The sequence below is a fragment of the Acomys minous genome (assembly GCF_964271855.1).
Source record: "Acomys minous genome assembly, chromosome: 1".
NCBI lineage: Eukaryota > Metazoa > Chordata > Mammalia > Rodentia > Muridae > Acomys > Acomys minous.
The window spans coordinates 21970788-21995312 of NC_140483.1; the positions used below are offsets into that span (position 1 = coordinate 21970788).

Genomic DNA, 24525 nt, shown 5'->3' on the forward strand with positions numbered 1-24525 from the left:
GGGGGATAACAAAGTCGCCTAGGGGGTTTATTTCTGCCCTTCTGTGGTGGTTTGAGGCTGTTAAAAAAAATCTAGCAGGTATCTATGCCTTTTATTGATATAACAGTGAGTTAAATAATGGCCGCTGCTTTAGTAACTGTATGAACCAATATTAAATGTTATTACCACAACACCTGGGAGTCACTAAAGGGTGAACCTGGCAGCTTCCGTCTGCTTATAATGGAAGACTATGCTGAGGACAGTGGGTCAGTTTGATGGTTTTTACTGTATCTAAGGACACAACTAGTAGCTGAACTGCTGCTCACACAGACCCGATGGTGAAAAGACAATTGAGCAATTATAATTAACAGCATACAAGATATAAAAGAGAAAATCTCAGGTATTGAAGATATGACAAAAGAAATGGATACATCAGTCAAAGAAAATGTTGAATCTAAGAATCTCCTGACACAAAATATTCAAGAAATCAGTGTCACTATGAAAGGACCAAATCTAAGAATAACAACAAAAGAGGTCGGAGAAGAGATCCAGCTCAAAGGCCCAGAGAATATTTTCAACAAAGTCATAGAAAAATGTCCTAATCTAAAGAAGGAGGTGCCCATCAAGATACAAGAATTATACAGAATACCAAATAGGTTAGAGCAGAAAAGAAATTCCTCTTCTGCACATAATAATCAAAACACTAGACATACAAAGAGAGAATACTAAAAGAGGCAAAGGAAAAAACCAAGGAGCATGTAATGACATAACTACTAGAATCACACCTGACTTGCAGTAGAGACTCTAAATCCAGAAGGGGCTGGGCAGATGTGCTGCAGACTCTTAAGAGGCCACAGATGCCATCCCTCACTACTATTCCCAGCTAAACTTTCAATCACCATAAATAGAAAATATGAAATACTCCATGATAAAGCCAAATTTAAACACAAATCCAGCCTTTCAGAAGGTTCTAGAATGAAAACTCCAACATAAGGAGGTTAACTAAAGCCATGAAAATGCTGAGAATAAATAATCTCAGACAAGCAAAATTTTTAAAAGGGGGAAACACACACACACACACACACACACACACACCAAAAGCACACATATACCACCACCACCAATAACAACAGCAACAAAATTATAGGAATCAACAAACACTGCTTACTGATATCTTTTTTACTATATTTTATTAATTTATTCATATTACATCTCAATTGTTATCTCATCCCTTGTATCCTCCCATTCCTCCCTCCATCCCATTTTACCCTTCCTCCCCTCCCCTATGACTGTGACTGAGGGGGACCTCCTCCCCCTGTATATGCTCTTAGGGTATCAAGTCTCTTCTTGGTAGCCGTTATCCTTCCTCTGAGTGCCACCAGGCCTCCCCATCCAGGGGATGTGGTCAAAAATGGGGCACCAGAGTTCGTGTGAAAGTCAGACCCCACTCTCCACTCAACATACAAGAGGCCTACAGCTCACTGATATCTTTCAATATCAGTGGTCTCAATTCCCCCAATAAAAAGACACAGACTAGCACCATGGGTACAAAATCAGAACCCATCCTCCTGCTCCATCCAAGAAACACACTTGACTATCAGGGATAGACATTACCTCAGAGCGAAGGGTTGAAAAAAAAAAACACTCCAAGCAAATAGACCTAAGAAGCAAGCTGGTGTAGCCATTTTGATATCTAACAAAACAGACTTCAAACCACAACTAACCAGAAGAGATGGGAAGGATACTACATACTCATCAAAAGAAAATTCCACCAAGAGGATATTGCAATTCTTAACATCTATGTCTCAAACACAAGGATACCCATTTTTGTAAAAGAAACACTAGTACAGCTTAACTCACATATTGACCCTCACACACTGATGGTGAGAGACTTCATTAGTAAACAGGCCATCCATACAAAGACTCAACAGAGAAAGAAATTCTGAAGTTTAACACACGTTATAAGCCAAATAGATCTAACAGGTATTTATAGAACATTTCAACTAAACACAAGAGAATATACCTTCTTCTCCACACCTCATGGAACTTCCTCCAAAATTGACCACATCTTCCAAGACAAAGAAAGTCTCAAAAGACACAAGAAAATGGAACTAACTCCCTGCATCTTACTTGACTACCATAAATTAAAGCTGGGTGTCAACAACAGGAAGCTTACGAACTGATGGAAACTGAACAACTCTCTCTACTGGATGAAAAATGGACCAAGACAGGAATTAAGAACGGAATTAAAGCCTTTCTAGAACTGAATTAAAAAGAATACACAGCCCACCTAAACTTATGGGACACATATTTGCTGGGAGCAATTGCATGCTGGACTGGCAAAATCGAGCAAGTGAGCTTCCTGGAGGCAGCCCACTCACTCTTGCATAGCTGATGGATGGATGTATCCCTGATTTAGGCAAAGCCCCAGAGATTTTGCCTCAAGACTGCTTATTGTTGCTATGCTGCCTCTCCCTGCTTCTCTCATATATCTGGCATGGAGGAGACTTCACTGCCTATAGCATAATATTATTCCTCCATAGGTGCTACTCTCTGTGTTGGGCAGATTTCCTACAGATGATTTTATAATTCCTGATAATGGTTTCTAAATTGATTCAAGCAACTTTATACCATCCTGCAATATAGCAAAAACTTATGAGCTCTATGAAACTCCATGTGAATTACACCAAGAGGGAAAACAAGATTGAAACAAACTAATAACCAAGGAAATACATCCTTTCTAGGTTTAGTGCAAGGATAAGACCCAGATGTTCACAACAATAGGAAGGACCATATTAGTATGGAAACAAAGAACAAATAGTTAACTATACAAGACAAGAGAGATGTCTGTTTCTTAGAAAAAAACTTGACATAAGAAACTATCCTTTGAACACATAATGTACCTATGAAATAAGAAAAAGATAAAGCTTCTGTTTTGAACTCATTATAAGCATATAGATAAAACCACTGCTTTAAACTTATAATGAGTATCTACTTAGATATAGTTCTAGTGAAAAAAAAACTTAAAATCAACAGTCTTACTGTAACTCCTTTTTATGTAATGATTGTATATATTCTTGAATGAGGTAATTTTTCTTACATAGAAAACCTTTGTCTTAGTGGGAATAAAACCCAGGACAGAGGTAAAGTTGTTGTTGGTTGATTGGAGTTTTCCTCCATCTGCTATACACCAAATATATGTCTGACCTCCTTACTGTCTGTGTATATATTTATATGTATGAATATCTGATTGCCTGTCTGGATGTCTGTATGAATATATATGCACAAATGTGTAAATATCTGTTTGTGTACATGTATGTGTGATGGGGGCCCCTTGAATGTGTGTAAGAATGTATACATGCCTGATTGTTTGCCTGTATGTATGTATGTATGTATGAGCTGATACTATGGAATGTGTGGGAATACATGGTTTTCTTTCTCTCTCACTTACTGGCTCATAAAGAGTTAGTGAGCTTCTGAGCTTCTGAGCCCTGCAGGGGCTCTGCTGCTTATCCCAGAGTAAAAGAGTCAGAAGCTTTTCTCTAGTGTAATTAAGTTGTAAACCCTCAGAAAAAAAGTCTGAAGAGTAATTTATCCCGCTAACTCTAAGTATGTTTCCTTTCCTCCTGAGTCTTTCCCCCTGGCCTGTCAGAGCTGGACTTGGACACATAACATAAATATCTGTGTTTCCTGATGGTCTTCAGTGACCCCTGTGAAATGGTTGTTCAGCCCCCAACTGGGTTGTGACCTACAAGTTGAAGAACCACTTTTCCAGAGTATTTGGTACAGGAAGGTACTCTACGAGTTTCCAAAAGAAAAACACAAAAAGCAACTCAGCCACAAAACCTTTGATCTACAATCTGTCCTGCCTACAAAATATGCTAGGGTGATGGTGATACAAAGCTTGTGGGAGTAAGCAACCAATGTCTGCTTTGACTTAATGGCCACTCTGTGAGATGTAACCCATACCCACCACTCCTTGGGTGACCAACAACCAGAGACTAGACAGCCTGGAATCCTATGTTAAAACCAAATACTTCTGATTTTAAAAAAAAGTAACAATAAAGTGACTCCTAATGATACTCTACTATAATCATAAATCAGTATCTTTTTCAGCCATCATTAGAGAAGCTTCCTCCTGCAGCAGATGGGATGACAGAGACCCACAGGCATACATTAGACACATACAGAGAGACCTTGGAACATACAGATCTACATGGGTTGTCCCCATCAAATCCCTCCCTTCAGGGCTCAGGGAAGCCTGTGGAAGTGGAGGTGGAAAGAGTGTAAGAGTCAAAGGGGATGAAGGGCACAGGAGAACAAAACTCTCTAAATCAACTGAGCAGCAGTCATATGAACTTACAGAGACTGAAGCAGCAAGCACGGGGCCTTCCCAAGTCTTTACCAGGTCCTCTAAATATGTACTATAGCTTTAGCTTAGCATTTTTATGGGACCCCTGAAGGTGCGAATGCCTTTGCTTGGGGTGCTTTTCCTTCTGTTGGTTTACCTTGTCCAACTTTGATGTGATGTGTTTTGTTTCAGCTTGTTATATTTTGTTTTCTTATGTTTTGTTGTTACCTCTTAGAAGCCTGTTCTTTTCCAATGAAAGACAGAAAAAGAGAGGACCTAGATGGAAGAAGAAGTGGTGACAAACTGAGACTAGTAAAGGAAGGGGAAACTGTAGTTAAGATCTATTGTATGAGAAAAGAATCTATTAAAAAAACATTTGCTACCAAGAAGAGACTTGATACCCTATGAGCATATAAAGGGGGAGGAAGTCCCCCTCAGTCACAGTCATAGAGGAGGGGAGTAAGGGGAAAATGGGAGGGAGGGAGGAATGGGAGGATACAAGGGATGGGATAACCATTGAGATGTAACAAGAATAAATTAATTAAATTAAATTTAAAAATTAAAAAAACATTTGCATAGTGTAGTCACATGGTGGACAGAATATATTTATCTTTAATGTATGTTGGGAAATAACTAGAGTATGTAAATTAAATATTAACCACAGTTTTTAAAGGGTTAATTAAAAACCGTTGAAAAGGGCTGGACACACAGGTCAGTGGTGGAACACTTTCAGAGCATGCACAAAGTCCTGGGCTTGTTCTACAGAGGATACATTCAAACCCTCACAGATGTTCAGCAGCACTTTCCTTTGTCCCATAAAGCCAGAGCCACTTTCCTGGTGAGGAGCACTGATGATGATGAAGATGCTATGGCTTCCAAGTTTCATTCTCGAGTGAGAAGAGCTCTTCTCAGGTTAGCAGGATGGCATGGAGGATGGGTGCCATGACCACTAGCCAAGTTGCAATCCAATGTGCTCCAGAGGATCTGACTGAAAGAAGAAGAAGAAGAAAAACAAACCCAAACACTTAGACCTTGGTCATTGTTGAGAGGGAGGAGAAGGACCAGACATTGAAGTGGTACTCTTTAAACATGAGAAAACTGTTTCTCCCTGAACCTGATCCCAGCTGCCTGGGGAAATCCTCCTCCTTGCAAAAGCTCAACATCTTCAGTTGTGAAGAGTTTGGAAATCCCTTAAATGCCATTGACTTGGCTGAGTCCTGTGATGAACACTTACCCTGACTTATCCCTGGGACCAGGAACAAACTAATCTCATACACTTGAGAGCACTGAGGTAAGACCATGCCAGGTGTGGGTAGATGACCTTAAAAATGTGCGCAGTTGACTTTAGGGACAAAGGGACCACTTCTTTTTTTTTCTCTACCACACTAATCATTTATACTAACTAGAAGGGAGGAAAGGAGATAGGAAAGAAAGGAAAACAGATGATAATGAAGGGAAGGGAGGGAGAGAGATCATAAAATGGGGACTGAGGGATAAAAATGAGAAGGAAATTGGAGTGCCTTCTAGGAAATTCTGAGTGACTAAAGAATGTCAAGATTGGCTTGGCCTTCTTCAAAACAACCAAGGGAGCAGGAGTGTTATTTTCTCTGCATCCACTCCCACTTTTAAAAGGATAGGATTATTCTTTTTCCTTTTTCCAGGCCTCAGAACGTTGCATTGATAGGAAAACGGCCAGCCTAATTGTGGTCTCATAATCTGATGTTTATCACATTGGATCTGGAGTGAGAGAGCATGTTAGGAAAGGATGAAGAAATGTGACCAGTTAGCTGAGGAGGGAACAAAAACATACAGGACATACAGGTCCATGGCCCATGTGCAGAAGCAGAGGCCAAGAAATCAGTCCAGGAGGCCCAGCCCTGAAAAATGCAAAAGAGCAGTGTTTCCAGGGCCCATTGTCTCTGGTGATAGGATGTTACAGAAGTTGCTATGGTCAGAGTCTGGGCCCTGGTAACCCTAAGAATCTAGAGTCAGCCACTCATCTTTAATAAGCCAATTAAAGAGACAAAATAATATCAAAAGCATAAAAGGATTTATTAAATAAAACTACATTGGGAAGAGGGAAAAGAGGTCCAGTAACATCCCCATTACAATCCGTAGTCAGGTCCTAACGGGAAGTTCAGGTTTAAATAGAAGGCAAGAGGTAGGCATTAAGTAAGCTGTCCTAATCAAAGTGTGGTCCCAATGTCATTGTCCTGGTTTTAATCTCTCCTTCAAGGTGTTCTGGCAAGTTGTGATAACTATGGGAAATCTCTTTCCTGGAGACAAGTTCTTCCTCTGACTGGTGCCATGCTTTAGCCCCTTTTCTTGGCTAATGTCAGACTCCTGGAGAAATTCTGACTGCATGGGGTCTGTTTTAGTGTTCTATTGCTGTGAAGGGGCACCATGTCCATGGCAACTCTTATAAAGAAAAGCATCTCACTGAGGCTGTCTTTCAGGTCAGAGGTTTAGAACACATCATAGCATGAAGCGTAGCAGCATGCAGACAGACATGATGCTGGAGAAGGAGCATGCATCTGGATCAGTGGGCAGCAGGAGGAGAAAGACATAGGACCTAGATTGAGCATTTGAAACCCCAAAGCCACCTCCAGTGACACACTTCCTCCCACAAGGCCACAGCTCCTAAGCCCTGTCAAGTAGCACCACTCCCAAATAACCAAGCATTCAAATACAATAGCCTACGGAAGCTGTTCCTATTGAAACCACCACAGTGTCCATTGTTTTAATGGTCTGATTATCCAAACGGAAGGTTACAGTATCTCTTTATTAGAATATCTTTATTCCTGCCAAGATGGTTACCTTACCCTACTCTTTGTTTTTATACCTCAGGCTTTTCTTGAACTGAAAAAATATTTTTTCATACAGTATATGCTCATTTATCTTTCATCTCTCCTCAGATCTTCTCCACCTTCCCATCCATCCAACCCCACATCTTCATTCCCCAGCTCTTTAGAAAACAGGCAAACAAACAAACCAGGATAAAACAAACAGCAAAGAAAAAGCATGCGAAACACACACACACACACACACACACACACACGTAGACACATAAAATCAGAAAACATAATACGTAAGCGAAAGACCAGGAAAGATAAACAAACAAATAAATAAATAAACGCCCAAACAAACCTTTATGACACAAAAACAAAAAAATCTTCAAAAGTACCATTGAATTCATTTTGTATTGGCCACCTATTGCTGGGCATGGACCTGCTGTTTAGTGTGGTTTGTATATATCCAGTAAGGTTCCATTGGAGAAAGCTAAAATTTCCTTTGCAAGCAGTTGACACTTAGAATTAGCTTCTGGGTTAGGGATGGGGGCTCATGTCCACTTCTGCCTCTCAGTGCTGGGTCCTCATCTGGCTTGGACCTGTCCTGGTCCTGTACATGCCTCCATGGTCTCTATGAGTTCATCTGTGCATCAGTCCTGTTATGTCTAAAGGACACTGTTTCCTTGGTGTTGTTCCTCCCCATGGGCTCTTACACTCTTTCTGCCTCCTCTTCTGCATAACACCCTGAGACCTGGTACACCTTGATCTTGAGGTAAAATATGCTTGCGTCTGAAGCAAATAGCATGAACAGAATATAAAAGTAGGAACTACAGTCAGAAAACTGATGAGGACGGCAGAGAATTGCACATAAGGGTTAACCCCTTAGCTTTAGTTATTTTTGGAAGCATTAGTACAAATAACTCCTGTTTTTGTTGTTGGCTTTTAGACAAGAGCTCACTATGAAGACTACACTGGGCCTAAACTATTTTATCCTCCTGCCTCAGTCTCCCACGTGCTGGGGTTAGATGAGCCAGCATGCTCTATTTTCAACTGTCAATATTGTAATTACCTGTCCCCAAATAAGGAGCATGTGTGTGTCTTTAGAATATGGGAGGGAAGAAGGGGAGGATACAAGGGATGGGATAACCATTGAGATGTAACAACAATAAATTAATTTAAATAATTATTTAAAAATAATAAATAAAAATAAAATAAAATATCTTTATTCTTGCCAGGAAAGTGACATGAACATGACATGGTCACAGAAAAACATTGTAAACACAGGAATGAGCTATTCTGGAAAAAAAAAAAGTACACATCAGTGCTAAAGGAAGCACTTTAAAATATGGAAGATACAGGGCGGGGGGCTGAGTTCAGTTGTCTTCAGAATTAAAGGAACCAAACCTAACTTGGATGCTATTAATTTACCATTAACTAATTACTATTTTTCATTTAAGATGAATTTGCCAGGATCAGTGTTAGATGGGTTGCAGGTATCATTTGTTTATTCCTTAAGGAATTATAAAAGAACTATTATTTTGTTTTACATTTAAGATAAAAAGATAGCTTGGAGAAAGTAAGCAATTTAGTTGGCCACTGACTATGATAGTTAAATTCAGTTGTCAATTTAGTGAGCTATGGAATTGCCCAGGAGATGCACATTTGAGAGTGTCTGTTAAGAAAGCTTTTAAGAAGTATTTAACCAAGGGGGGATGATCTACACTAAATATGGGCAACCTCATCCCATGAACTGGACTCTCCACCTGAAAGAAAGGTGGGAAAGAAGAAAGCCTGCTTCCTGTCTGTGGACGTGAAAAGCTATCTCACATTTTCATTGCAACGTCTTCCCTGTCACAATGGACCATATTAAAACCTTTCCTCTCTTAAGTTGTTCTGTGTGTGTGTGTGTGTGTGTGTGTGTGCATGTGTGCGTGCGTGTGTGCATATGTGTGTGTGCATGTGTGCGTGTGTGTGTGTGTGTGTGTGTGTGTGTATGTGTGTTGTTCTGCAATACCAACAATAAAAATAACTAATACCATGACTATATCAGGAGTGACCCCAGATGCTACTGACTAAATTCTTGGACTTTGGTGGCACCTGCAGAGGTCTGAATTAAAGGGGAGTGGCACCATGTGAGTGGATGCTCCTAGGCAACACAGAGAAATCTGGAACCCAAAGCCTAGAGTTTGTCTTCCTACCTTACCAAGGAGCATAATACAGGTACAGTCTCTATCCGAGGACAAGATTCTCACTCCTCATCATCAGCCTTTCTCTCGCTCATCCACTTTTCCTTATTTCCTTGCCTGCGCTGCTCTCCCACTTTCCTTCTTTCCGAAATTGCCCTGATGTTTCTCAGGGCAATTCCTCAGGACTCAGCTTTTAGGAAAGATAAGGTAAACTGGCTGGTAGGTGGCGATAGAGTCAGGTAGATGGCAAGTCTCTGAAATGCCAATGACACTTTTGAGATTCTCCGCCCTGTTCTTTGTCAGAAAGTGGAGTAGGAACACCACACCTTTCTTCACTCAAAAGAAACCAGTCATCTTGTGCCCACCTCAGCTCCCCTGGAAGATGGTTCTTACCCAGAGAGCAAGGTGAACGGAAGTACACCGTGTCATTCTTGCTGCTGACAGGATTGCTGACTTGGCAGGTGTAAGAGGAAGACACGTTCTGTGAAGTGGTGGTGATTTCAAGCACATTTCCTGGATTCATCTGGGGCAAAGGCCTTGCGTCTCCGTACCAAGTGTAGTTAACAGACTCAGACCGGTCTTCTACTTCACATGACAGCCTCAGATAACAGGAGTCTGTCAAATCTTTAGTCTTATTGATTGCTATGGAAGGCTGGGACACAAGATCTGAAAGAAGTTTGTTAGGAAACAATGGATTTATGCATTTGTGGGGCACTTATGATGCGAGGTTTAGACAACAGACTACAAAGGGAACCAGGGAGGGGCCATGACTGCCATTCAAGATGGCTGTGGACAAGAGACCCCCTACAGGTGGAGCTAGGAAGCAGCTTTGTCTTCAAAAGGCAATTTTTTGGTGGTGATGCTAAGGTAGATCCAGAAGGGGGAGCCAGAGTCCATTACATGCCATTAGGAACAAAGTGGGGGTGATGGTCACCTGTGAGCCAAGTACTGGTGGGGAGATCAGCTGCCTTCTGACTGAGTTTCCTGACTATCTCAGATAGTCAGGGCCTGTTCTGCATCAATAACCCACAGCAAGCACCAGTGAGCCACCCTGTCCCTCAAGAATTTTGGAGTTCAGATTCAGGAAGAATCCTGAAGGGTCTCAACCCATACACAGCAAAGCCCTCCACTTTATCCTTGTCGGAAGCTTAGCCCTATAAACCTGCCACCTCTATCTCCCTTGTGAATCATAAGTTCATAAAGAAAAGTGGATTTGTTTAGTTTGCCCAGATTATGTAATGTTTTTTTCTACATGACTTTACGTCTAAGTACTTAATAAACTCATTAAGTTTCTTCATTCTGGCTCACCGTAAATTCTTTCCTGTGGGGCAGTCAAGGGCTCAAATTTACCTGAGCGGAAATCTCCAAGGGGAAAATGACCTCTTTAGGCCATTGGTGGCTGTTTAGTAATCCCTAATGCCAAACACACCTGTGGCCATCTTACAATTTGTAGAAAGCTGTGAGACAACAGCTAGAACACATAAATTTAACTGCAAAAATCAATCAAACAAACAAAACCCCAGACTAATTGGTCCTTTCCTGAGGAAAATGGACCCTGTACCCTGGGTTGTTTCTGAAACTATTTTTATTGAATTTTGTGACAAGGAAAATGTGGTTTTAAGCTTGTCCATTTTGAAAGAGAAAAGAAGATGTAGGGTTCCTAGTCATTCTTAGCTCAAATTTCTTTGTCCTTAGCTCTACCAGTGTAGCAGGGAGATACACAACAACATAGCCAAAAATGGCCTAAGCAGTTTCCTGTCCCTTTGGAGACCTGCATTTGGGTAAAGCTGGATTCTTGGTGGTCCCAAAGAAAAGAATTCCATGATGAACCAGAACTAAGCAAAATTAGTTCATTTACTAGGTATTTAGACAAAAGAAGACATTACACAGTCTAGGAAAACTGTGGATAAATGCATTTTTCTTCATGGGATTCTGATTGGACACAGAGTCCAAGCATTGAAAGTCAAGCTATGGTAACAGCACGATCTGTGGGTGCCTGAGGTTCAGGCCTCGGAGCTGGGCCCTATTCTTCATCTTCCTCCTCTTACTTTTTCTCTACTCCCCTGAATCGCTCTATGGAGTTTCTTAAAACCACTTCTTCATTTTTTGTAAAGGTACAAGGAATTGGTTTCTGTCACTTCCTTCCAAAGAGCCTTACCTAATATGGGCAAAAACATATTACTATCTTACACCATGGTGCCACACCTACTTAGCAACTGACCAGAGGGATTTAGGTCACTACAGAGGTGTTAATGGACACACAATATCTATATATTGGTATGGTACCTTGTGATAGTTCAATATATGCACATAATAATTACATCAAGAAAATTGAGATTTGCCTCCTCAAAAATTTATCATTCCTACATGTTGGGAATCTTTGAGGTGGTTTTTTTTTTCAGACATTTTGAAATGCTGTTCTATGGAACCCCAGAGATAACCTCTTCTATTTAACTGTATGTTGGCATTCATTATCCAATTTCTCCCTAGCACTATGAAATCAACTTTCTTGGCTTTCACAGATAAGTCAGAGACAACATGGAGAGTTTGTCTTTCTGTAGACACTCATTTCATGGAATCCGAGCTTTAAGCCTAGGTCTCTCTGCCTCCAAGGATAACATGTTGAGGTCTTATTTTCATAAAACTGGTTAAGCCGGAGCTGTAAGTGGAAGTTTTTGTCATACTCAATCTGATAGAATTCTCCATGAGAGCTGTCTCAATTTATCTCTTTAATGTCTTTTTTTCTATAATTCTGATGAAGTCTGAGTTCAGACAGAATTAAGGTACATTCAGAACTAATTTAAGTTGCTTATGGGATAGAATAAAGGAGATAAAGAAGAAATGATCTTTATTGTTTCCAGTCTGGTCTTGTTTCCTCCTGTTTGTGACTCCTCAGAAGGGTCTCCTGGTGAAGGTTTGGTAATTAGCAGGCAGAAAGTGGTTGGTTCAAAGAGCTCTGATCTCATCAATTGATTGATGGATGGATTCATAATTGAATGGACTATTGGGAAACGGTAGATATTGGAAGGAGGGACCTATTTGAGACAGTTTCACTAGGAACATGTCTTTGAAAAGCATATCTTGTCCTTGGCCCTTCATCTCAGCACCTCTTCCCAGCCTGAAGCGAGCAACTCTGCTCCATCATCCCCCTCTGCCTGCCATGATGCTGTGCCTCCCACATCCCATAGTGATGAAGCCAGTTGTGCATGGACTACAACCTCTGAAGCTGTGAGCCCAAGTCAACCTTACCTTGTCTGTAGTCTGTCTCTTGTATATTTTGTCTTAGTAATGAAAATCTAACACAATTTCTCTTGAAATCTTAGACTCGCTTCAAAAGAGATTTTTAAGTGGGCAACAGTTATGAGCTTTGATGTCTGCTCACTCACAGATAGAAGTGTCTCTGGGAAAAATGAAGTCTGTCCTACTGTTCTTTTCTCCCTCTCTCAGTCAGCATCTCCCAACTCCCAGTAGACTACCAAGGTCCCTGAATGGGCATTTGTCCCCAGACTCACAAACTCACCAAATACTCTCAGGTTTATTGCCATCTCTTGTTCATCTTCATACAACACTCTCATGTAGTAGGTACCTTCGTCCTCTTTCCGGACATCATAAATATGGAGCGCACCATTTGTATGTTGAAGGGCAATCCTGCCCTTAAGTGAAGAATTGTAGATAGTATTTTGACCACTACTGTAATATTCTAAAATCTTCTGTTTGCTGGTATAAAGCCAGGTGACACGTTTGTAGGATCCATGCTGTTTCCTGGGAATGTTCAGGGTTATGCTCCGGCCGGTTTCGACATTTATGGTTGGTACTGAATGATCTGCCAATGAAAGTCAGAGTGAGATCCATCCTGGAGAAGGCAGTGCTGTCCAGTGGCCCAGATTTAGCTTGAGCTGGTAGACGAGGAAGGCATTAGAGCCCAAGAAACAGGGTGGGGCAGAACTTACTGATTATAATCCCAAATTTCTTCTATCATACATTAAACTGATACTGATACTTTCTTATTTGTAGTCTCTTCTCTCTCTCTCTCTCTCTCTCTCTCTCTCTCTCTCTCTCTCTCTCTCTTTCCCCTCTCCCCCCCCCCTCTCATAGAGTTTCAAATAAATTGATCCTAAGTCTCTCTCTATGGACCTATTTCCTGTTTGTTCAAGTTTTACTCAATAAGCATATTAATCACAGTCATCCATACTACATAATTATACTTTAACAGATTTAATGCATAAGTATGAACTGAACATAAAAACAAGCCATCTTGGGCTGGGGGGTGTGGCTTATTTGTTAGAGTGCTTATCTGTAATCCTACCCTTCAGGAGATATAAGCAGGAAGATGAAAAGTTCAAGGTCACCCTTATCTACATAGTAAACTTGAGGCCAGTGTGGGCTACATGAGACCCTGCCTCAAATAATTAGCAGTATAATATCTTGTTACTATAGTAAAGAAAAGGACAAGGTGGTGTGAGACTAAGCCACTATTTGGCGTATAGAATAGTGGATGGAGGAAAGCTGGGAAAATCTCTTTGGAGCCATGGCCACTAATGTGATTTAGAAGATGTTTAAAAGCTAATCCTTGCTGAGAATCATGTGTCATGTGTTATATGAGGAAAATTTCACCTGTAGGATATTTCTATACACCACATTTGTAAAAGAAACACTACTACATTTAACTCACTTATTGACTGATAGTGAGAGACTTCAATAGCCCATGCTCATCAATAAACAGGCCATCCAGTCAAAGACTCAACAGAGGAACGTTGATATTTAACAGATGTTACAAACCAAATGAGCCTAACAGATATTTACAGAATATTTCAACTAAGCACAAGAGAATATACCTTCTTCTCCACACCTCATGGAACTTTCTCCAAAATTGAACACATACGCAGAAACAAAGAAAGTCTCAAATGATACAAAAAAATTGAACTAACTTCCTGCATCATATTTAACTACTATATATTAAAACTGGATAACAGCAGAAAGCTTATAAACTCATGGAAACTGAACAACTCTCTACTGAATGAAAAATGGACCAAGACAGGAAATAAGAAAGGAATTAAAGCCTTTGTAGAACTAAATGAAAATAAATACACAACATACCTAAACTCAAGGGACACAGTTAAATTCCAAGAGGCAAGTCCATAGCATTAAGTGTCTATATGAAAAATTTGGAGCAATCTCATACTCTTAACATAACACCTGAAATCTTTAGAACAAAAATAAGTAATCACACCCAAGAGGACTGGATGGCAAGAAATAATCAAAGCCAGGGATAAAAATCAATAAAATAGAAACAAAGAGAACAATACAAACAATCAATAAAACAAAGAGTTGCTACTTTGAGAAAACCAATGAACCCTTATTCAAATTAACTAAGAGGCAGAGGGTAAATACCCAATTTAATGAAATCAGAAACAAAAAGGGGGATATAACAACATACACTGAGGAAATCCAGAGAATCATGAGGGCATACTTTAAAAGCTTATAGTCCACCAAATTAAAAAATCTAAAAGAAATGGATATTTTTTTCTGTACATTGCCCTTAACAAAGTTAAATCAAGATAAGATAAGATAAGCAATAAGACCTAGTGAAATAGAAGCAGTCATTAAAAGTCTTCTAACAAAAACAAAAACAAAACAAAACAAAATTCATAGCCAGTTGGTTTTAGCTCAGAATTTTACCAGACTTTCAAAGAAGATATAATGCCAATACTCCTCAAATTATTCCACAAAATCGAAACAGAAGGAACATTTCTCAATTCATTTTATGAACCAACAATTACCCTGATATTCCATCTACATAAAGATGCACCAAACAAGGAGAATTACAGACTGATTTCCTCTATGGACATAGATGCAAAAATATGCAGTAAAATCATTACAAAATGAATCCAAGAGACATCAAAAATATCACCCACCATGATCAAGCAGGCTTCAGAGATGCAAAGATGGTTCAACATACATATATCAATAAACATAATCCACTATATAAACAACAAGAAAGAAAGAAAGAAAGAAAGAAAGAAAGAAAGAAAGAAAATCACATGATCATCTCATTAGATGCAGAAAGGTCTTTGACAAAATCCAACAGCCCTCCATGATAAAAGTCCTGGAAAGATTAGAGATAAAATGGACATAGTAAAGGCAGTTTATAGCAAGCTCACAGCCATCATCAAATTAAATGTAGAGAAACATTTCCACTAAAATCAGGAATAACACAAGGTTGTCTACTCTCTCCGTGCCTATTTAGTATAGTGTTCAAAGTCTTAGCTAGAGCAACAAGACAACTGAAGGAGATCAAGGGGATGCAAATCGGCAAAGAAGTCAAAATACCTTTATTTGCAAATGATATTACTGTATACATAAGTAGCCCTAAAATCCCTCCTAGGAACTCCTATATCTGAGAACACTTACAGCAAAGTAACTTAATACAAAATTAACTCACAAAAATCAGAAGCCCTTCTATATACAAATGTCAAACAGACTGAGAAACAGATCATGGAAACAAGATGTGCTAGGGCAACGGTGGCACAAATCTTGTGGGAGAAATCAGCTAAGGTCTGATTTGATTTAAGACCTACTCCATCAGATGGAACCCATACCCAACACTCCTAGGGTGACCAAGAGCCAGAAACTAGATAGCCTACAGAGTTTGGATAAAACCAAATAATACTGTTCTAAACAAACAACCCCCCCTCAAAAAAAAAAACCTGTAGCAATAGAATGACTCCTATATCAATCATCATTAGAGAAGCTTCCTTTTACAGCAGATGGGAACAAATGCAGAGACCCACTGACATATTACACAGAGGGAGAGACCTTGGAACACTCAGCCCCAAATGGGATGTCTCCATCTAATTCCTCTGCTCAATGCTTGGGGAACTCCACAGAAGAGGGGTTGGAAGGAATCTAAGATTCAAAGGGGAGGGCAGGGGGCGGGGCCGAGATGGTCACGGACACGCCCAGCAGCGTCCATGCAGGGAGGGCCCCCGCACTGTGACCGCTGCTGCAGGCACTTTCCCTGAGTGGCCCTGCCATGATGATCCACGGCTTTCAGAGCAGCCACCAGGACTTCTCCTTCGGGCCTTGGAAGCTGACGGCGGCCAAGACCCACATCATGAAGTCTGTGGATGTGGAAAAGTTGTACCTACAACAGATCATATAGATACAGAGAAATTGAAAGCCAGAGAACAGATTAAATTTTTTGAAGACGTTCTCCTGTTTGAAGATGAATTGCATGATCATGAAGTCTCCAGCCTGAGTGTAAAAGATGGGCAGTGGGAAGGATGAGTGTTTTCTGAGGGTTTTATTAGTGTTTCCTGGGAGGAGTACCAAGTGTGTCTTCAGCCGTTTCTAAATACGACATATACCATTTTATATTTATTTGTCCAAGTGTGTTTTGTAAGAGGAAATAAATAATAAGGAATTTTTTTAAGTCAAAGGGGATAGAGGACACCAAGAGAACAAAGCCCTCTAAATCGACATGATCAAATCTTATATGAACCCAGAGAGGTGAGGCAGTGTGCACAGGACCTTCACCAGTGCATCAGGTCCTCTGTGTATATATTGTTTTCCGGTTTAATAGGAGTGTGAATAGGTGTGCCTTTGAGTCTTGTGCCTTCTCTTGGGCTCCTCTCTCTCTCTCTCTCTCTCTCTCTCTCTCTCTCTCTCTCTCTCTCTCTCTCTCTCTCTCCTCTCTCCCCCTTCCTTTCTTTCTTTTCTCTTGTCTAACTCAATGTGATAGTTTTTGTTTTATCTTACTATATTTTATTTTGTTGTATTTTATGATTATCCTTTAAAAAGCCTGTTTATTTCCTAACAAAAGATAAACATGGAGTAAATCCAGGTAGCAGAGAGGTAGTGAGGAGTAGGGAGAAAGGAAGTCACAACCAGGATATATTATATGAGAAAAATCTGTTTTCAATAAAAGGAAAAAGTAGTTAAACGCAATAACTAGATGTATTATACAGTATTTAAGGCATAGATGACTGCTATGGAAGAGAAAGCAGGATGTGAGTACAAGTGGAGAGTTAGGTCAGAGAGATGTCCTGCAGAAAGGGATGAGTTTGTTGCATCTCAGCAAAGGCTTCAAAGACAGAGGAGACCCAACAGATATTGACAGTGATCCAGGTAGAGGAAGGCCTACAGCAAAGGCCCTGTGATGGGGAGTGTGCCTACCATGTTTAACCAAAAAAATCACAGTGGGTGGTATGGAGTTAAGAAAGGGAATGGGGGAAGAAAAGGGGTAGTGAAAATGTTGAAGACAATCAGTAAAGGTATTTTTCTTTTACTGATAATTTTTTACTTTTGCTAAACAAAACACAAAACAAAACAAAAACAAAAACAAAAAACAACCAGGCATAGGAGACTGTAATCCCAGAACTAGGGAGGTCGAGGCAGGAAGATCACGAGTTTGGGGTCAGCCTAGTTATAGAGTGAACTTCAAGCTATCCTGGGCTACGTACCAAGATCCAGTTGACCCTATGCCCTATAACCCCAGAGCTTTCAAAATCCATTCAACCCTTCATTTCAGGATTCATCTTTTCAGTCTACCTGTCCACTCAACAAACGTGTGTTGATAACATATCTGTTAGGTGACAAAGCAGGCCCCTAAAAGCCAGTGCTACTGGTGACGTCCTAAGATGATGGCCAGGGACCAACCCAGATGGATGGAAGACCTTTTATCAGGTGAATTGGAACTTAAACTCAGCCTGCCTCAGACACCTTGTGATTGGGTCTCTGTTTATCAGGAAAGCCACGATTTCCCTTCTCGGCCCCTAATGGTAAACCACTGGGCAGGCAAAGGGTACCTAGTTCCCAATGAACTCAAACAGACCCCCACTCTGTCATATAAAATCTGATTGCTTTCCTGACAAGCCACTACTCTCTACCGTCTGACAGTTTGTCCCGTAATAAACCATTTCTACCCATGGAGTAGTATAGATTGGTGCTTACACTGACTGCTCTGGGCTTTTGTCTCTGCGGACATACCCAGACACTTGTTTCCAAGTTGCTTATGGGTCCAGGCCATATTTTACTATGCCTCTCAAAGAATAATTTCAGTCTAAACTACAGATATAAAAAAAACAATATGCCCTGATAGCTCTGGCCTTTGATAGCAGCAATGTGTGCAAGTTCCTGGCCTATTAGAAAACACAGCATAAGAGAACATTGTGACTGGGCCTTTTGTTTTAGCTGGTTTGAGATAAAAGTGTCATGGTGCCTAGGTTGACCTCAAACTCACTATAGAGTCAAAGATGACCTTAAATGGCAGATTCTCTTGGCTTAACTTCCCAAATGCTGAGATAACAGCCATGGGCCATCATGTCCAAGATTTGAAGTCTTTGGATATATATTCCACATTTATTCTCATTCTTTTGTCATGTGAATTTAATATGTGGCCTAAGTCAGTGATTTTTCTATTGATATTTTGGCATTTGGGGTCAAGTGGACTTTTTTTTGGTAGTGGAGAAGTCTGTCTGTGGTTCTAAGAATGCAAGGTTCTAAGCAACCCTGGCCCTTGCCCAGTTCCACTTCCTTATTGGAGATAACCAAAAGTACGTCAGGCATTGGGACAAAAATTCTCTACCCTCATGCATGAAGAACTAGCTTAGGTCATCCTGGACAGCCTCTCTGACGAGCCTCAGATGTACACTCAGAAGATGGAAAAGCTCATGATAGAGGAACACAAGCCTTAGACTCTTCCCACGTGGGGGAGAGCTGAGAAGCAGTTGTGAACAGGATGTTGTACTTTCCTTCTCGAGCATCTCAGTGTAACAGAGCTAAAAAAAAAAAAAAAAAGGGCTGACCTAGTCACTGTGTTCAGCCACTTACGAAAAATAAGGAAGTGGTTCATTGGTGATTAAATCTTGCTATACCTTCTTCTTAATGGCTATGGTTGCTTTTTAGAACGTGAGACCAGAGTAAAGGGAATGACTGTAGGTTTTAATGTAATACAACAAGGCAGTTTGTGCTGTGTCTAGATACTCAAGACAAAGTTATAGTATTTAACTGTAGCTTATAAGAGGACTACAAATGATCCTACCTCTGTCCGTTCATGTAATATGGGTGCTGGAAAAGCATAATTATATCCACTGTGATAGCATATGGCTGTCTCCCAGTACTTGAAAGGTTGATTCAATCGAATAATGAGTTCAAGGCCAGCCTGTGCTACATAGCGAGCCCCTTAAATCACACACATACATACATGGAGGTGGGGGTGGGGAGCAGCAAGAAGTCATAATCTCATATGAAGGCATTACTCAGCAAAGAGAAAAAAATGTTCTAAAGAAATTCTGATGACTAAAAACACAAATCTTGTAATTTTAGTAAAATTCTTAAAGAAAAAAATGGAGATGAAGTCATTGGTTTGGTGTCACCTGGAGCTCTCAAATGAGACCAAACATTTAACAAGTCTATGTAAACCTGCTTAGGAACTAACTTGGCAAGAGATATTAAGACCCTAGATTTAGGTCTCGGTGACAATACGAAAGAGGATCTTTTCTGAGACGGGGGCCACAATGAGTTTAGTAGGCTGTTTTGACATGGGCTCTGAAGGTAGAAGGAGAAACAGAATTCTGCCATCCTTTCAAGATACTACAGTGCACATGGGAAAAAGGATGGTAGAGCATGTGAAAGGACACAGAAGGCAAAGAGGGAGGTTTTTTTTTTGTTGTTCTGTTTACTTGACTTAGGGACTGACATAACTAAAATTGTCCTATAGAGTCAAGGTTCTCTAGAAGAACAAAACTGATCGAATGATGCATGAGGTAGGGAATTCATTGGAGTGGCTCACAGGCTGTGGCCCAGCTAGTCCAACAACGGCTGTCTCCTGATAGAAAAATCCAAGAATCCAATAAGTTATTCACAAGGATGAATCTCTCAGCTGGTCTTCAGTATACATCAAAATCCTGAAGAAGTAGGTTCTGATTCCATCGCGGCAACGGACTAACCAATGAGAGTAAGGGCTTAGCAAGCAGAGAGCAAAGGCTCCCTCCTGCCTTGTCCTTTATACAGGCTGCCACGAGAAAGTAAGGCCTGGTTTAGGGCGGTCCTTCCTATCAGTAATGCTCTGATTAACTAATGAGAACATCTGGCACTCCAGAACGACAGAGGCAAGATTCATTTAAAATGAAATGAGCACAGACTAGGTGAGGACAGGAGGCGCCTGCGAGATGATATGTGAACTCCCTGCTCAAAACTTCAGCTCTCTCGTTTGCCAAAGCAGGTTACTGAGAAGTTTCACTTTTCAAAAAGTGAACTCAACTGTTTTAGAAAATGTACACAAATGGCAGTCTTCAAAATCAGCTGGGTACAGGGAATGGACCAACAAGAGCAGTTAGTATTAGTGAGTGCTACTGTTGGTTAACCCCACAAAGTGGTCCTTTGATCCAGGATGAAAGACAATGGATGTGGACAGACTTGCACATATCCGGTTGTGAGAGTCAAGGCAAAGGAAGGAACTGAGGATAACTACCAGAGTCCTGGCTTGAGAGACTGAACAAATGGACCCTATTAATTGGGGCAGACAACAATGAGAGAACAATTTATTTCTGTTGTTCCTGTAAGACAGGATCTTTCTATTATCTGGCTGTCCTGGAACTCATTATATGGAACAGCCTGGCCTTGAGCTCACCTAAGTGCTGGGATTAATGACATGCGCCACCATGCTTGGCTATGAGAAAAAAAAATTTTTTTAAAGTTGGGTCTGAGGGTATAGGTCAGTGATAAAATGTTTGATACATCAGAGGCCCTATGCTCAAGTTTGCATTTTAACACTCCTCCCATCAGTACATCTTCCTGGGTTTCTGGAATCCCAGCAGTTGGGAAGTAGAGGCAGTAAGGTTGGGTGTCCAAGGTTGTTCTCAGCCACACAGCAGATACCAGGTCAGCCTGGGTTACAAGAAACCCTGTCACGAAGAAACAGTAACAGCAGTGTCCCCTTCTCCTGAGGACTGCCTCAGTGAATGCATCCTGAGGTGCATTCTGCACTCGCAGAGCTAGGTAAAAAACTAGGCAGTGTTGGCTGGTTCGTCTTAGCTGAGTGCAGGAAGCACTAAGGTCTAGACTCTGGTCATGTGAATGAAAATGCCTTTCAAATAATCTGAGACCCCGCCATGATATCACTGCAAGTAGGAGAGACGCCTTGAATGAAAAGTACCTAGCCAAACCCACCTCCAACTCATGACTGAAATTAGTGAAATTAGTTGTAGCTATTATTTTCAGCGCCAGTGCTGTGGGGACTCACCAAACAGCGATTAAAAAGTCAGAACAAGAAGAGAAAAAAAAAAAAACCAAGTGAGCCAAATTTTGAACACGTGTCTGGAAAGTCTAGAGTAGATGCTTAAAAATAGAATAGAAATTCAGATCTGGGGTCCAGGCAAGAGTTTGGGGCCCGAGAGTTCATTTATGCATATCCCCCGCTCCCATTTGCCTCATGCCACGTGTTTGCTGAGTGTATCTTCACATTTTAATTTTTCACTGACTCTTACTAGAAGTTCCTCAGAGACATAGAAAGTATGATATCATGTCTGTTTTAGGACGGAGGAGACTGAGTCATAAAAAAGCCTTACAGGATGGAGCCCAGGCAGAAAATGGCTCTTCCCCCCACCCCCACCCCCACCCCGAGACAGGGTCTCTCTGTGTAGCCTTGGCTGTCCTGGACTCGCTTTGTAGACCAGGCTGGCCTCGAACTCACCAAGATCCACCTGCCTCTGCCTCCTGTGTGCTGGGATTAAAGGCGTGAGCCAACATGCCCGGCTCAGAAAATGGCTCTTTATAATGGCCCAGTATTTATACTGGTGCCAAGCTCTTGCCTCAAGGGAATAGAAGCAAATGAGTCATAAACTACAATCTGAGCCCCCCCCCGCCGCAGGGTTTCTAGAAGGAAGATGCATGAAAAAAGCCCATGGTGTGTCAGGACAAGTTGAGCATGCACAGAATTCTAGAGAGGCCGAAGGATGCTTCTTAATTTAAGTTCGGCCATCTTGATCTCAACAGTTGACCAACGTTTTCTATCAGCTCCGATGTCAATGGCTCTAATACTGTCCTATGAGCTGAATCAGCCCAAAGTGGTCAGCGTAGTTACAGAGGGCCCTACAGAAAGGGTCCTGCATTCCTAGGCTTGGAATCAGCCTGTACCAGGGTCACCAGGCCGAGGAACTTGGCCTGAACGGTCAGTCAGCTTTACTCCACACAGGGCTAGCTCATCTCTCTAAAACCCGCATACCATCCCGGGCTTACAATGCGCTATAACTTCCTCATTCGTGACACTCATTTTCATGGTGCTGAAAGTAAAACCCCTTACGTGAAAAATATTTTGGGGGAGAAATAGCTTGAAAGCAAGGGTCTAATTCCAGCTGGCCTGGGAAGAAGATGACAAGGCAACTGCAGTGGGAAATTAGACTCAGGGCCTGAGGAGTGGACTGTAACAAAAATCGGTTATTTTACACTCCTTTTTAAAGGAAGCTCCGTGGCTTCTTCTCATGCTCTCATTCAGAGACTCCAGACAGAACCGCCCCACTGCAGCTTTCCTGCGACTTGGATCTGTCTCTAACATAGTCAATTACCTTTTACTTTAGCTCAGGGCAGGGACTCCTTACATAAATCGAGTTTCCAACACACAAGGGGACACATTGCTTCTGAACATAAAACTTATGTTCAGAACAACTTAAAAACCAAACCAAGCCAAACAACAAAACAAAACAAAAAACGGGGCCCCTCCTAGCAGAAAGCTTCCTCTTACTAAAAATTTGTTCCCGTGAGGGACAGGGCTTCTACTTCTCCATCTCGCTGGGTCCTGTTTCTCATGCCCCGAGTCAAAAGAGACGGGACTTGACTTTCCCGAGCTAAGTAAGGGATGCTCCCAAGCCTTCCCGCAGCAGCCCCACTGCCAGCACAGGAGCACCCAGCCCAAGAGCACACTCATTTCCAGGGCTGAGCTACATCCCACCCCACCCCCGACCCCCATTCCCGACTGGCCACGGCTTCAGTGCACACCCACAGGCAGACGCTTGGTGGAAAGTACCTTGAGATCCTGTCACCAGAGGCAGCAGTAGCAGTTCCAGGACCAGACACCATTCCCGTATTCTGAAGTACATGCTACTTTCCAAAGTTTCCCTGGAACACTGGAGACAATTGTAAGGAACCAAAGGGCACGTTTCAACCGGAAGCAGGAAGTTGTATGTGGGGTGGCTTTTTTTTTCTTGAGGCACACAGGACCTCCTCTGTCTACTGCCGCTTCTGTTTTGAAACTTGCTTTCTAGACCAGGCTGGCCAAGAACTCAACAGAGCTCCACCCGCCTCTGCCTCCCTAGAGCTGGGATGAAAGGCATGCACCACCAGAAATCAAAGGTATACACATTTCCCACCACGTACCCTTAATCCTTCCTGAGGATTACTGCTCAGAAAGCCCAATAGAAGCTATGAACTTTCTTCTCACACAAAAAGCACTGTATCTAATATAATATGTATTATTATACCTCTGCTTCTCAAAACCCAACCATTATGAGTCACTCAGGAGCTAAAACATAGAGGTGCCCATCCGAGCATGGGTGGGCAGAGCAAAGTCTGTGAGACCAGAGCCACACCATAGTCTGTTTTTCCTGCCTGCAGGTCTTTTTTCCCTCATGGTAGGTTGATGGGGTGAAATTTTAACTTCTCTTACCTACTGGACATCCTCAGGAGCAATCACTCAAAAGAATGGATTTCTCACCTTTGTGGTATTTGAGGTTGGTCTGATGTATTTTGATGCTAATTACTGCTTGCTGTCTCTGTGACCCACCTTGCCTAAAACCAAGGTTTGACCAATAAAAGGCCTTCATACCTAGGCAGGGGAAATAGGATAGGTGTGGCTAAGGTTAATGGAGTGAAATTTTAACTTCTCTTACCCACTGGACGCCATCAGGAGCAATTATTTGGCTTAAAAGAATGGATTTCTCACCCTTGTGGTCTCTGACATTTTGAGCCCATTTCTCATTCTAATCCACTGGGTCTAAATGAACTCTCTTCTCACCTAGGACACTATAGTGGACTCATGAGGTGAGTCAGAGTCCCCAAGACGGCATATCTGTAGTCATTCCAGAAGTGAGCATATTTCTAATTATCAGAGTGGAGGTGACCAATAAGATGGCTTCTCTTCATCCTGTGAACTCTTGCAACTATCATCCCAAGGGGTCCGCAGGAGGGGACCTGAAGTCAACTCAATGCCTGGCATTGGGCATGG

At 41.5% G+C, this 24525-nt stretch overlaps 1 protein-coding gene across 1 annotated transcript; it reads right to left on the reverse strand.

Moving 5' to 3' along the window:
- Nucleotides 1–4919: 4919 nt before the first annotated feature.
- On the reverse strand, nt 4920–23540 carry CD48 (CD48 molecule). The gene is made up of 4 exons (XM_084782678.1): nt 23329–23540; nt 12826–13128; nt 9699–9971; nt 4920–5318 (listed from the first exon to the last, which is right to left on the reverse strand). The coding sequence occupies exons 1-4, from the start codon at nt 23399–23401 to the stop codon at nt 5239–5241; spliced, it is 729 nt and encodes a 242-aa protein (XP_084638804.1). The 5' UTR covers nt 23402–23540; the 3' UTR covers nt 4920–5238.
- Between the last annotated feature and the right edge of the window lie 985 nt (nt 23541–24525).